General features: G+C 47.3%; 3 protein-coding genes across 3 annotated transcripts; 1 reads left to right on the forward strand and 2 right to left on the reverse strand.

Annotated features, from left to right (window-relative positions):
* Positions 1–514: 514 nt before the first annotated feature.
* Positions 515–2,812, reverse strand: LOC128732290 (SET domain-containing protein SmydA-8-like). The gene is made up of 6 exons (XM_053825477.1): positions 2,651–2,812; positions 2,262–2,399; positions 1,882–2,004; positions 1,631–1,821; positions 820–1,562; positions 515–762 (listed from the first exon to the last, which is right to left on the reverse strand). The coding sequence occupies exons 1-6, from the start codon at positions 2,810–2,812 to the stop codon at positions 515–517; spliced, it is 1,605 nt and encodes a 534-aa protein (XP_053681452.1).
* Positions 2,813–5,482: 2,670 nt separating this feature from the next.
* On the forward strand, positions 5,483–7,309 carry LOC128730137 (methanethiol oxidase). The gene is made up of 4 exons (XM_053823170.1): positions 5,483–5,492; positions 5,571–5,743; positions 5,819–7,050; positions 7,126–7,309. Exons 1-4 carry the CDS (start codon positions 5,483–5,485, stop codon positions 7,172–7,174), a joined length of 1,464 nt encoding a protein of 487 aa, XP_053679145.1. The 3' UTR covers positions 7,175–7,309.
* A 1,851-nt stretch (positions 7,310–9,160) lies between these two features.
* On the reverse strand, positions 9,161–14,907 carry LOC128730429 (septin-2). Its single transcript, XM_053823476.1, has 4 exons — positions 14,837–14,907; positions 11,468–11,725; positions 10,589–11,389; positions 9,161–10,506 (listed from the first exon to the last, which is right to left on the reverse strand). Exons 1-4 carry the CDS (start codon positions 14,864–14,866, stop codon positions 10,339–10,341), a joined length of 1,257 nt encoding a protein of 418 aa, XP_053679451.1. The 5' UTR covers positions 14,867–14,907; the 3' UTR covers positions 9,161–10,338.
* Positions 14,908–15,218: the final 311 nt, after the last annotated feature.

Genomic DNA, 15,218 nt, shown 5'->3' on the forward strand with positions numbered 1-15,218 from the left:
AAAGAAAAAAAACTCATCCCATCCGTTCTCACGCTTAATTAATCGATTCCGATGAAGCGCAATTCCAGGCGATGAAATGACATACTTCGTTAACTGGAAAGCATAAGACCGAATTTTCCTTTGATACCAGGCATTAGTTCACCATCTGTTCGTTCAGAATAATGTTCGCATGAAAATGGTTTCTGAATAACGTTCTAAATCTTAGTTAGATATGTCATGGTTACTGAAAGGATTACTGATATCTGAACCAATAATAACATATCTTAAACAGAACGAAATCTGGACGAAATAGACGTGAAAACGTTATGAAATTCCAGATCAAGCGTGCCATCAAATCAACATTAGCTACTTCGAAGTATTGTACGGTTTAGAATACCAGTAGTTTATTTTTGCACACAATTTTACACCTTTCGGCCTAGGAATCACTTGCGGTGGTTTGGCTTAAGTAGAGTACGGTAAATATCCTAAGCGAGCTCACACTCTCGCACAGAGGGCAGCATTTATCTGTTTCCATCTAGTCTTTAATTCCCAGCAGTGACTTCAGGGTCTGGGCATTCAACCGTGCTTGGGCGCAAATCTTGCTCTCCATCAGCACGGACGGTTCGTGCAGCAGCATTCGAATGCATTCGGTTGCGTTAAACAGCGAGTCATCGAGTTGGACAGCCGCTGCCGATGGGTTATTGGACTCCGTCGAACGACGACCCAGCTCAGCCAGAGCCGCGTGTAACTCAAATCGAGTGGCTCCAAAAGCACGTGCTTCAGCTGGAAGAAAAAATGTCGGTGAAAAATTGCTCGACACAGAAGAGAAACCTGGCATACCTGGACAGATCTTCTCGAACAGCGCAACCAAATCCTGACAGACCTTGATCTTCCCCATCAGTTTGTCGTACGGGATCTTCTTGATCGCCTCGGGATTATTTCCACCGATCACCTGCGACAGCGAGATCTTCACATCCACCAAATACTGGTGGTTGGGTGCGAGCCACTTCGAGTAATGCTTCACGTATCGGTTGCAGTGATCCTCTCGGTGTTTCTGCATCGCCTCCAAATCCATACGGGCACGCTCCAGCACCTTCCCAACGGCCGTACCTGTCACCTCTTTCTCACAGCGCTTACACTTCCAATCACCGTCCCATCCGGCCACGTCCACCGGTAGCAGATATCCTTTACACCTGCCATCTGTCTGGAAGCCTGAGCACCGCATCGCACTGAAGAACGTCTCGTACTCGGTCGGGTCTCGACAACGCTCACACTCGCACCGGAACATCTTCGTCTGCTGCAGGTGTTCGAGCCGGTTTCCTGTCGACCACATCACGTCCGTGTAGCAGATGCTGAGCCGTTCACCGCGTCGAATCGCGTTCGGAGCCCAGATCATGATCTCACCCCGGTTCGTGAAGCTTTTCGATAGGTTCGGTCGACAGGAGTGTTCCAGCATCGACGCCATATTGTAGATCGCAACTGAGGACGGTTCCGTCAGAGGAACCTCATGTCCATTCACCTGCACTATGCCCACCACGCGCAGGATCTCGTCCTCGTCCCAGCGATTTTCACACTTGAAAAATCTACAAATAGCCGTCCGAGTCAGTAACACATCAAACATCCTTCCATACGAGTGGTATTATTCGCTTACCGTGGAATAAGCTTGGCTACCCCTTCACGATCATTTCGCCATTGCTCGGAGCCTCGCCGCTCATCCTCGTGTGATTCCAGACGCAATAGAGCATCCCATCGGGCAGGATCCGATTCGGCCAGCAGGAGACAACGCAGCGGCATTAGACACTGGTACGTTGGATGAGGCATATAGAAGTGCTGGATCGAAACCTGTAAGGCATTTAGAGAACAGTTAGCCTATGGAAATCTCTAGAAGGCCGTTTCACTTGCCTTACTGCCCCGTGCGATGGTAAATTTGCACTCCGCTTGATGTGACGGATGATCCTGACATGATCGTTTGCATATAGGCCATCCGCATTTATCACATTCCAGAAACTTTTTCTCCTCTAAGCCCTGTGAAAAAATATATAAATGCATGAGTGAATGTCTCATCAAGTAATTCCACATACATTTAAACTTCCTACATTTGCCGACTTTAATGAAATCAATATCACTTCTTACGTGAGAGATAAACCCACTCGATAACACAACATCAAACAAATTAAGGCTAAATTTGGCAAAACGGTATGTCTTATGGAATCTCTTTTTTTTTTCGACCGTAATAAACGCAAAACAACATACCATGTAAACACTGCGCTACGATCACTCACCTGCAGACACCCGACGCAGACGGGCCCAGTGATCTGGGCTGGTCCATGCACCAACGGCGACTCCTTGAGAATAATCTCGCCTGCTTTGATGTCCCGCGTTGCCACCAGAAACCGCCCATACTGTTCGTCCGAGCAAATCTATTACAATCGGCGAAAGGAAAGGAAAGTATTACACACATTTGAATAATAACTTTTTCTACGCTTTCTTATAAAAATCAAATGTTGCCGACGAATGAAATTTAAATAACATAGGCACGTTTCTGTGCTGATTTTTCATTTACTATTCACTGATATATGATCGTGATTCATTTATAGCACATACTCCAAATGCATTAAATTCCACACAGAATGAAATAGTAACAAAACACCCTGACGTTTCCCTAACGTACTTTAAACGGATGGCATGTGATTTTGTGCGTTTTCCAATGCTGCTGCTGGTGCTCGACGCAGCAGTAGTACACCAGGGCACACCGTGAGCATCGTTTGCTCGCCTCCTTTAGACAAACGGGACAGATCTTCTCAATCCGATCGGAATCCTCTTCTTCCAGCATAGCGTTGGCCTAACTTTCCACCAGTGAAATAACAATCACCACTACCGTACAAACGTTTGTGTTATTCTCGACTTCACCCACGTGGTGTGGGGCGTATTTCGCTTCAACTCTCTTCGCCGAGTGTCAGCACCAGGAATTGGTATTTTTATCTTCACCTCATTTCACTCGCCAGCATAGCAGAAACACCGGCTACCGTGGCACCGAGCAAAACACACAAAACCCGTCTCTTTCCACAATGGCCAGACAAAAGCGACAACTTTTCACCTGGTCAGCACTTTTAAGATTTGTATCCCCTCTTTTCCAAAACTCGCGCGTTCACAAGCTACTCTGCATCTTTAGGGAACGTTTTCCACACACGATCTCAGGAACAAATCCCACCAAAAGACGCCCGGGTTAAGCCACGACGACCGACGTAGATCAACTGAACCATGCCGCGTGTTCGGGGAGCATTAGAAACGGCATTCATGAACACTTCCGATTGCTGCCAGCCCACCAAAATGCGATGAACGCGAAGATCGTGTCCAAAGGGCGACCTTTGCGCAAGCGCCGGCAGTCGGGATCGTGTCACTAAATGGGGCCTGGCCACGCATCAGCTGCGGTTTTAGTTTATTTAGACAACACCGGCATGAACGCTCGGTCAACGACGGCTTTCTGGGATGGTCTATAAACACCGCCAGCGATCCTCCAGCCACACACGGTGCTGTAAATGGCCGCATAATTTAGTCAAATTTGATTATTTATATGCTTAAGGTAGAAATGAAAGCATATAAAAAACCTACGGATAAGATTTGTTGACCGCTTTGACCACTTCTATGCGATCTATACGAAAATGTTGCCCGTTAGAAGGGGATCTTCCTCTTCCTTGGTAATCTTCTTTCCCGAGGGCCCTTTTGTGGCCCATATATAGCACTGGTTATTTTCAGAACAAAGATCTCCGTTGGTCATCGCATTCAACGGGCACCTAAAAGCATTGCCCTTTCTTCATCTAAAGGCTCCCTAAGATGAGTTATGTATCTGCCAGTGCCTCGTGATTGCGCGATTTAAACGCACTCTTCCTAGTGTCGTCGGGTCTCCTGTGTCTTGATTGTTTTCGGTAATGTAATCGCCATATTTACGTCGGTTGCTGCCTTTGCCAGAAAACAGGTGCAACGAACGTGACGGGCGTGCTGGCCCTACCCCAACGGAAAAGCTCGTTCCGCGTGAACGGGGGTTGTTAGAAGCAAAGAGAGCACACATCCTGATTTTCCTCGATCTGCGCCGCAGCATCGAAATACATCATGCACCAATGGACCTGGCACACGGCGGCGTAGTTGGCCCACAAACGGTGGTGATTGCGGATATTTTCGGTGCGGAAAGTTTCGATTTCTGCCAGACATCGCTGGGTAGCTTCCGTGTGACTGAGGATGTCTGCTCTTTGAAGGCTGAACGAACAAAGAAGAAAAAAAGGGTACTCTGTGGGAAGGAAAGCCGGCACTCGGTGCAGATGCGTGCTGCTGCGCCACGTGCCACATACCGACGGTGTCACGCAGGGCAATGACGCTGGTATTAGTACCATTTTCTTAATTTTGTTTTTCATCTTGCAGCCTGTCTTTTTTCATTTCGCTTGTATGCTCTTCCTAATACGACAACGAAACGCACGCGTTCGATATTCGGTTAAAAATAGTTTCCCGCCCGATCGCGACTAGAATCATGCCAGACAGTGTGCGGTGTTAATATGGCGCCGGTTGGATTAGTAAAGCACAGCGCCGAGCGCACGCCGTGAAAAAAACAACAAATCATTTGCATTTTGAACATGATTTACGATTGGCCGTGTCCCACCACCCGATCATAGGGAGAGCGATGATCGGTGGCTACCTGATTCGATCGTCTAAATGAATGGATCACACTTGTCGGCCATTATTAATCACGCCAAGAAGTTTTGGATAGATCGTCCATCTTGCGCCGGTTGGTGTGGAAATTCATTAACCTCGGGTGCCTTAACCCCTTGGGTGGGTTTTGTTTTCAAAACATTTTTTTCACCGGGTACTTTTGAAAATGGTTTGTTACCTTACCAAGCTAGCGGCAGCGGTATTGATGCTGAAATTCAAACGGCTACTGCAGTAAATGCTAATTACTAATGCCTAATATGTTAGCTTATTTTTGTCAGCAACATAATTTCGTATTGAGCATTTCTTATGCATTTCATAAAATAAGCATTTCCGAATCGAACATAGAATGCCATGCTGCTTATTGCTACGATTATGTAGACGCACTGTGTTACCATGCACCCATGTAGATGCAGCTTTACCGTTATCGTGCAGCTGATGTTTTGGGGCGCGTCGCGCCATGACAAGCGGCTTTATTTGCGTGCCCGAGATGCACAGTGAGTCGCACGGAAAGTCAAGCGCATAGTTATTTGAACGGGCTTCTTTTCACGGTAATGTTATCCAAAATATACGCATGTTGTTGAAGAATATAACGTTGAGAGGTTTTATAAATGCAGTATTCCTGGTGTTTCTTCTTCATTCTCTAATCTCAATCTTCTATCCCGTGTAGGCCACTGTAAGCAAAACAAACAAACAAAATCAACCAGAGACGCGACGCAGACCAACATATGCTGTGATTGGCTTGTCTGGTTCATTTATCACCATCGGGAGGCCACTTATCGCGGGACATTCTTGAGCGAACGACATGGCTGAGAGTAAGTAGCTCCCGTCGGTTTATGGGTTACAACAGCGGGAAATTCATGACGCAGGCTAATACCTTTTTTGGATTTTATGTTCCGTAGAATGCAAATGTGGTCCGGGTTACGCAACGCCCTTGGATGCTGTTCGCAATGGACCCGTCGAGAAGCTACTGTACGTCGTGTGCGTTCAACCGAATCTAGAGGAGGAGCATGGTGATTATTTGGCCACGGTGGATGTGGATCCCGCAAGTCCAACGTACTGTCAGGTGAGTATGCTCCGATTTGAGTTTTTTTAAGGGGAAGACACGAACTACTACTAATTAAAAGACGTCCCGTGCCAGGTTATTCACCGTACGTTCACCAACAGCAAAAGGAATGAGCTGCATCACAGCGGGTGGAACACCTGCTCGAGCTGTCACTTCGTGGACAGCGGAAAGCAAGTGCCCACGAGAGATCGGCTGGTGCTGCCTTGTTTGAACTCGGATCGCATCTTCGTGGTTGACACCGGGAGCGATCCGCGAGCCCCGAAGATGGCCAAGGTGATCGAGGGCGATGTGCTGAAGGGGGCCAACTGCACTGCCCCACATTCGACGCACTGTTTACCGAACGGTAACATCATGATATCGGTGATGGGCGACGCCGAGGGCAACGCGAAGGGCGATTTTGTCGAGTTCGATAAGGATTTCCAGCTGGTAGGTACGTGGACGCGAGGCGAAAAGAAAGCACTGTGTGGGTACGACTACTGGTACCAGCCTCACTTCGACGTGATGGTGGCATCGGAATGGGGCGCCCCGAAGCTGTTTCGGCGCGGCTATCATCCGACCGATTGCGATGATCGCACGCAGTACGGCTGCCGGTTGAACTTCTACCGCTGGCAGGAGCGTGTCCTGTTTCAAACTCTCGATCTCGGCAACGAAGGATTGACGCCGCTCGAGATCCGTTTTCTGCATAACCCGAAGGAGAACCAGGGCTATGTGGGATGCGCCTTCTACGCGAACGTGTACCGCTTCTACCAGAAGCCAGGATCGAACGAGTACACTGCGGAAAAGGTGATCGACGTGCCGATCAAACGGGTCATCGGAGAAGCGAAGGATGGTGGGGAAACCGAAATGGGCGGCATGATGACGGACATCCTGATTTCGCTCGATGATCGCTACCTGTACTTCAGCAACTGGCGCCATGGAGACGTTCGCCAGTACGACATCACGGATCGAGCTAATCCACGCCTTACCGGACAGGTATTCCTGGGCGGTGCGATCCAGAGCGATTCTCGCATCCGCGTCGTTGATGATCCGGAACTGACCGAACCACCGAAACCGGTGTTCGTGAAGAACCGCCGCCTTCTCGGGGGCCCCCAGATGCTTCAACTTTCACTCGATGGTCGACGGTTGTACGTGTCGTCGAGTTTGTTCTCGCCCTGGGACAAGCAGTTCTATCCGGAGATGGTTGAGGCCGGCGGTACAATCGTGCAGCTCGATGTCGACGTCGAGCACGGCGGCATGAAGCTGAACAAGGACTTCCTCGTGGACTTTGGCGGTGAACCGTACGGGCCAGGATTGCCCCACGAAATGCGGTAAGCAAAGGCGCGAATTGCATTGGAAGCGAGCATTAAAATCTCTTTTTTTCCTTATCAAACCGTCTTCTCTAGGTACCCCGGAGGGGATTGCACGTCTGATATTTGGCTTGTGAACGAGTAAATGGGCCCGAACTTCCTGAACTGTATCAAAACATTCCCACAAACACAGCGTCGAGAGCAAATGATATATTGATTGCGATTTGCACAAGAACCTCGACCAATAAAAGTATATTACTATATGCGAACGTTTATAAAAACGTGCTTCACTGAAGAATGTCTAACCATTGCTTTCAAATTTCGCTCAAGAACTGACCCGTTTCGCATCGGTACGAATGCTAGCATATTTGAAAACGATTTTCAATGGCATGCTGCACGTATGCAGTATTTAGCTCTGTTTATCGACGAAAACAATTTCCATCTTGTTGCAAATTAAGTTTACTCTGCGAGAAAAATTAAATTTGCAGCATCTTCTGCTTCTGGTACCCACCGCACCATACCAAGCCTTTCCCAACACCCGTTCCGAATCGATTGAAATTGATTGATAAATATTTTACCTTTTCGACTGCAAATCTCCAAATCGACCCACCCACCCCATCCGAGAGAAGCCAACGCAGCGTGGTGCTCCGAACACGTCCTATGATTGGATTTGCATGCATTCTCCGAAACACCCGGAGAAGTTCGGTTCATAGGCATGAAGAATTTGTGTATTTCGAAATTTCGCCGGAAGTGGCCAGTGCGGATCCTGGGACTTGAGACCGGACAAAAGCTCGGCTGGGCGTACACGGGTCAGGCCTGCAGCTGGGCGCCTCATTACGACTTGCTGCCCTCGTACGGAACGACGCTCGAAGGGTTCGGTTTTGCATATTTTATTTCCAATTCAATTCAATTTGCCCAACTTACACACAACGCACACCCAGATCGGCACCCGGGACGTGAATACTTCGATCGGTGATGATGGCTGTGACAGAATGTCCCGAGACCCAGGCCAGCAACAGTATCCGGATGGCGAGTGGAACTGAATCGAATTGAAGTGAATGGAATTGTCGTTTTGCTTGACAAACAGACGACGAAACAATACCGGTAGCAAAACCCAATCGCTTGAAGGTTCTAAGGCGCTTCCCTGATCTAGGACGAAACGCACGCCAAGCGTAGATTTCTTGAATCTCGTAAACGGACACCAACTGTAACTGATATTTCGAGGCTAATGTTCTTGATATCACCAAATTGAAGCGGAGACTTCACCAAGGTGAACAAGCGGAGAATCGCCGATGCACAATGTAGCGAACGGAAACGCACAAAATGGCACATTGTAGGTACACGCTCATCGTAATTTATGGACCAACAGAACGACTTCCGCTCAGTTGGTCTATTTCGACGAAACGCACGAAGCGTAACCGTGCGACGGGTCCTATGGACTTTGAAAGCTCGTCTAATTTCGTTGGCCGGCGTTTTATAATGAAAAAAATCATGTGGCACGCAAAATGTTTGAGCTTACCTTTGCTAAACTTTCTCCTATAACAAAGCGATACATTGCACTTTGGAACACGCTAAGATCAACGTCGACCTCTGCAGTGCACATTAATCTCGGAAATTGAAACAGTTCTCTTAACTTCACGTTTCACCGCAAGCACACGATTTTTGACGCGTCCTGATCGATCGATTTGTAAAAATGCTGTAATTTTAGCGATTGTCAATGGTCTGACGACATGCGTGTGGATTCCGTGAAGGTTGAACCGTTCGTTACTCGTAGGGATGAAAGTAAAAATGGAAACACACAATAAATTGTTGGTATGAGGTATTCAACTGTGTCGCTCCTTGGATGTTGTCCAATTGTTATAGTCTATCCTATTAAGTTAGGACGATTTTGTCTCATTGCTTAAAACAAGTAACACCTTGCGGCAACTGCTGATTCCACCCTTAATTGAAATGAAAGTATTTTTAGATCGATGCGTGCCTAAACAAGCACGCTCGAGGTTACAATGTAATACAATGTTGCGGAACTAATCGACCGAATGCGTCGACCAGAACATCCGTGATTCACAGTGGGACAGTTTCTTTCCTTCCAGCTTCCGAACGTCTGAGACAAACAAACCGGGTATCCTTCTCTATCGTAATAAGACTGTTATTTTAGGCGGTATAGATACATTAAATATATATTTGCACGCGCAATACCTCGAAGGACATTGCCTCGTAACCTTCGTAAGCAAACGGTAAATAAAATCTTTGTGTGACTTTTCTCCTGTCGTATGTATTTTATGCGTTCGAAGTTTTGCTTAAAATTACCAAACAGATTGCGAATTAAAACTTCAGCTGCATTTCCACGGGTTTGTCAGTAAGCCATCGCCCCATCTTTTGTGATTGTAATACTTTTAAATTTATCTGCCCGCCGTGAAATACATGAAAGCAGCCTAGCGCAGTTGGATGACGTGGAATTCTGTAAGATTTTTGCTCAATTTCCTTTCCGTGTTTCGTGACCCACAAATGGACTCAGTTTCACCGACCGACACACAAAAGGGAAAATCGTCACTCTACGATGCACTATTCAATATCGATTTTCGTCAGCTCCGGTGTCCGCCGTTGCACGTGAGACTGGCTTGTGGTTTCGCGGGGTGGGGGAAAACATTCGTCCACGCTCCTAAAATCACTCGAATTCGCTTCAACGATTTTGAATAAGTGGTTTGTTTTTGGTTGGTTGGTAATACGTTCTATCTAGTGTCGGTGCTACCATCCCGTTTTCTGTGCCAGAGTGAAGGCGAACAGTTGCTTAAAAATGTTTCGTTCATTTTTTTGTTGTTGTAATTTTGGCTTCACGATGTTCATCCATACTTGAACCTATCTTCTCTTTTCCTACGCTATCAGGAATTTCTGGTAGGGGAGTTAATTCATTTGTATCGTAATTTTGGTACCGGGGTACCGGCTTATCAAAAACATATCCTACTGAATTGCTCGTCATGACATCCGTCCGGAAAAGATTAGTAACTAGACCGCTATATACTAACACCCCTAATCATACTGTAAAAAATTCTTCGAGGAGAAACAGTACCCCTTGGATAGATAGATTCGAGGATGAGAGCTGTGTTAAAAATGATACATATATTTTTTAATTATTGTTTTACGCGCTTCGTCTCTCTCGGAAGCCAAAACAAAAATCCCGACAGTGAATATCGAGCTGATGGAGAGAAATGAAGAGAGAGAAAAAGAAACGCAAACGCGCAAACGAGCATCTGCAACGAAACACAAATTGGTGAACTTTGTAAGAACGATCGATGGCCGCATTTAGGCGTTTCATTTCTTTTTGCTCTTGCCAAGCGTGAGCGTATGGTGCGAGACGGCCATTTGCGATTTGCGCCGGTTGAACTCGACAAACTGCTCCTCCAGCTTCTTACGGGACTCTTCCAGTTTGCGCTTGTCTTCGGCATGATCTTTCTTCAGCTTATCGAATTTGCTATGGAGCTGGAGAGTGAAAAAAGGAATTCGTTAAACCACGGGCATATCCTTTGCAACAACCCAGCGCAACTTCGTCGTTTCATCCTACCTCTTTTTCGCTCTCCTTCAGCTCGGATTCCTTCTCCTTGACGCGCACGACAAACATCTGGCGCACCTCGTCCTCCTTAGCCTGCAGCTCGGCCAGATGGTTGCTGCGCTTTGCCTCGAACGTCTGCTGGAACGAAACCGGCTTGTTGTCACTGTCCACATCCGTGAAGCCCATCTCCTCGAGGCGCTTCTGCCGGTACAGTTCGTAGTGGCGCGTATGCGTCTTCTCCCGCATGTCCTCCATATTGGTGCGGATCAGCATCTCCCGCAGCTTCACGAAATCGCAGTGCGCCTCGTTCTCCACCTGCACCGTGCCCCACGGGTACTGACGGGCACGCACCGTTTTGTTACCGACACGCACAAAATCCGTGCTGCCAACCACGGCAAAAGGAATGTGCGAGTTCATCGTGGTGTTGATCTCCGACACTGACTCGTCGTCGGTCGGGAACTGGTAGATCTGCACACCGTTCGCGCGCAGTTCCTCGTTGATCTTGGCCTTAAACTTGGACAGCTCCGTCTTGGAGATGGTGTCCGCTTTGGCGATAATCGGGATGATGTTCACCTTCGAGTCGAGCATCTTCATGCACACCAGATCCAGCGACTTCAGACCGTGCCCGGTCGGGCAGATAAAGTACAGGCAGATGTGCGTGCGGCTGTCGTGGTACGACGACAGCGAGCGCTTGATCTTGAGCTCCTCTTGCAGGTACGCCTCGAACTGCTGATCAATATAGTCGACTACCGCTTTGAACGAGTCGTCCTTATTGATCTGATCGCCGTATCCTACCGTGTCGCAAAGGGTAAGCTGTTCGGAAGAAAGTGAGCAAGTATTAACACACTGTGCTCTTCTATCGTCGGTAACGTGTGTGGTAGAGAAGCTTACCTTCAGCCGGACCATGCTCTCCTGCAGTTCGTACGTGTGCGCCTTCAGCTTGACGCTCGGCATCGTGTGAGGACTGGGCTGCGATTCAAAGTTCGTGTTGAACAGCGAGTCCATAAGTGTCGACTTGCCCAGACCGGTCTCTCCGATGCACATGATGTTGAACACGAACCCATTCTGGACGCTCTTGCTGACCAGCTGATCCGGCAAGCTGTCGAATCCGACGTGTCCGGATAGCTTCAACGAGCGCGAAAGATCATTCTGCGGAACAAACGGAAAAACAAAAATCAGGATCCGTTGATATTATACAAAATTGTCTACTCATTTACAGTACTGAATTTATGGTACACCTTTTGGAACTTTATTGTCCTTAGTTTTCACACATTGTTTGGCAATCAATGAGCAAGCGGTATGATCTAAAATTTAACCCACCAATCATTTTCCATTACTCAACAACCTGTCGGAGCTCAACCGCAATCGAAAGGGGACTATTTTGCAATCGAATAACGGAAACCCACCATCCCCCCTAGTGCAACAATGCATTATGTTCATCGTTCGCATCTTCTCGATCACGCCGCTTGCTGTCGCTTCTGTTACGAAGATTACACGTGCTTCCCTCCAATCCGATTCAATTCGTGTATCAATTACAGCCACAACGTGCGTGAAGGCTACCTTCTTAACGCTCCAGTGGTTTCGAACGCGCCAATAAAAGCGCATTCATCGCGGGAGGGAAGCAAAAGGCAACAATACAAAAGAGAAAAAAAACATATAAATATTTGATTGACCTCGCCACCCAGTTTGCACCATACACAGCAGGCGGGGAGGAGGCTTCCCAGAGAGCGGTGACAAACACAAATCAAAATTAATATGCTTCAGCTGGAAGCCAACAATTGGGGGGTGGCGTTTTAACCCACTAGGCAACCGGGTCGTGGGCTGCATAAACTCATCGATCGCGCTTGGAAGAAACGGGGGATCGTGTTGGTACGTGATTCGTTGCGTTCGGGGGCTAAATTGAAACGATTTTTTTTTCTGGTTTTCCACGAAATGAAGACCCTCCAAGCGATCGCCGATCAGGTGGCTTTGGACAGGGGTGTAATATTTCACCACCCACGCACGGCCTCAGCTGCGACCGTGGAAGGTGTAATAAACCGATAAGGAAGCAAGTGGATTTCGTCGGGCGCTTTAACGTTTACAGCGAAATAGTTCAACCGCTTAAACCTGTGGTACAATTTCGAAATACTGCCGAATGAGGTTCAAATTGCTTGTAACCATCAGTGGCGGTTTATTAAACTGCAATCGAATCTCTACACTCCATACTCCGGCAAGGAAAACGTTCTGCATTTGGCCACTATCCCTACATGCATGGGGATTCTTTTCTAAAACAGCAATCATGCTTTCTCTTTTCCATAGTTCCAAACGAAGTAAACGTTTGGGCTTTCTTTGCATACAAATTTGCTTACGGTAAGCTTCTGGAATACTTTCTCCCTCGTAGTTTGGACCCGGAGAAAGTGTACTAGAAGGAAAATAGGCCACCTGCCATAACAACCAGGAACATGATTTTCCATTCTAGGCATTCGATTAGAGGTCGATTCGATTCGACAATCTTAGATAAGTTTTTTAGGACATGGGCATCGACAAAGACATTCAATTTGGAACAGAAAATTGATTGTCTTCTTTAAAACCAATGTGGACTGAACACGTTTCCTTCGCCCATCCCAACGACCAAAAGGACTTTGCGACCTGGATAAAATATCCTTGCGAGCATCTACTTTTCAAACGCAGTTAAAAGATTTTCGTCAACTTTAAGTATTGGATCTTCAACATGTTTCGTTTGCAGTAGAGAAACTTTCGCGGTATAAAAAACCTCATTCGTTTCTATTTTCCTACGTTTGATGTGAAACATCAATAAACTGCAATTAGGTACGGCATTAGCCTCACATTGAAAGTGGGAGAAAAATATCCACGAAAGACAGTAAATCTGGCAGGGAAAATGAATATGCCAGCCAACCTTTGAGGCAACCGTCTTCGGACGATTTGGTGGCTCCCAATTTCGACCCATGCCCTTCCGGGATACGGCAGAGAAAAGTCTCTCCCACCAACTCAGTTCAGTTATGCTCGATCTCGCCAACAACCTGCACAGCATTCGATTGATCGATCGTGGCTCGGGAGCAGCGTAGCGGGTCGTTGATTATTTATCTTTTTTATGCTTTCGCAGCCGCGGCGGCCACATCGTAACGGCCTCGCTCCCCACCCCACTCGGAATTAGAAAGTGTGTGCCGAATTTATTCAGCCGGCGTATAACCAACCGCAAACCGCTACTCCTCGTTTGCGGGTGTGCCGTAACATCCATTATGCCGCCGTGCCACCAGCGGAGGCCGTGGCGAGTTTTTCCTGCCATGTTACAATTTCCCTACGCATTTCCTTCAATTTTCAGTTGCGGTATGTGATGGAAGAACAAAGCTATGCACCAGCAGCAGTAAGAAACGCTCGTGGAAAAGTGCGTGGGGGTTGGGAGGGAGAGAGAGAGACAGAGAGAGAAAAGGAAGTGTGATGATAGCCGATAGACGGTCGGTTGCTCTTCCAGATGGGAATCTGGTTCCCTTCCAACTGCTTGTGCGCGTTCTCGTTCCAATGCCGGCGTCGCATAAACAAAGCAACCGCTTTCATACGTCAGCTGCACATTCTCTCGCCCGTTGCACGTTCTGCTCTGTTTGCATCCAGTGCATGCGTATACGCTGGTATGGGTGTGTGGAATGAATCGTTTTCATGGAGGACATGCATGCCGGATCGGCGCGTTCTCTAGCGCATCTGTGTTTTTTTGTCGCCAAACGATAGGCGCGTGTCGTTCATCTACGCAAGAACCGCGTTACCGCGATGTTCCAGATTAGATCATGGCCAACTACAACGCATGCTTTCGCTACAGCAGAAATGTGCACTTCACGCACAAGCCACGCACTAGCATGTACACAATGAGGTATCCGTTGTTTTGTTTTCCTTCCCGAGGTTAACTATAAACATCCTGTTTTAAGAGCAAGAATTGTACCCGGAGTAACACGGTCATTGAGCATGCAATCAGTTTGGACGTGCCTGATGCACCACTTCCTGTTCACACACACGCACTTTCTTCACATATTCTCACGAAATAATTCTGTATCGAAGCGCATACCGCGCTGTACATACGATGCTATCGATGATTCAGAGGGCTGTTTGTTGCCACCAACGCACATACACATTTTGATGCCGCAAAGATTTAGACGCGCCCTTCGCGAAGAACTTTATGCACCGTTTTATGTACACAATCATGCTCTCAGGAAGCCCGATACGAAAACGCAAAATTCCACTCCGAAATTCCGTGCAAAAGCGGAAATTTACCTTCATCACTGCAACATCCGCGGCCGCCATGGTTATCGCTCGGAGTTGTTAAATTAAATAAGACAATTTTTTGTGCGTCTGCCTCCAGCAAAGCGACGTTCAGCGAGAGTGAGCCACACTGGAACTTCGCAGTCTAACGGCTGGACATTGTAGTTTGACAGTTCGGCTCACATATATTGGTTGTATTTTTTTAAATTGAGCGTATATTATAATCAAAATCTTCGAAAAATCGTGATTCAATTGATAATTCTACTCTAATTCATATAGTTTCTCGAGCGCAATGGATAAAGTGGTATTATTCCATACAGAGTTTTAGTGTTCTATGATTTATTCGTGTGGCACAGCTTTTGAAATGACCGTTTGAATTCACCTGTTAAACTTG

Source organism: Anopheles nili, chromosome 2 (genome assembly GCF_943737925.1).
Source record: "Anopheles nili chromosome 2, idAnoNiliSN_F5_01, whole genome shotgun sequence".
NCBI classification, from domain to species: domain Eukaryota; kingdom Metazoa; phylum Arthropoda; class Insecta; order Diptera; family Culicidae; genus Anopheles; species Anopheles nili.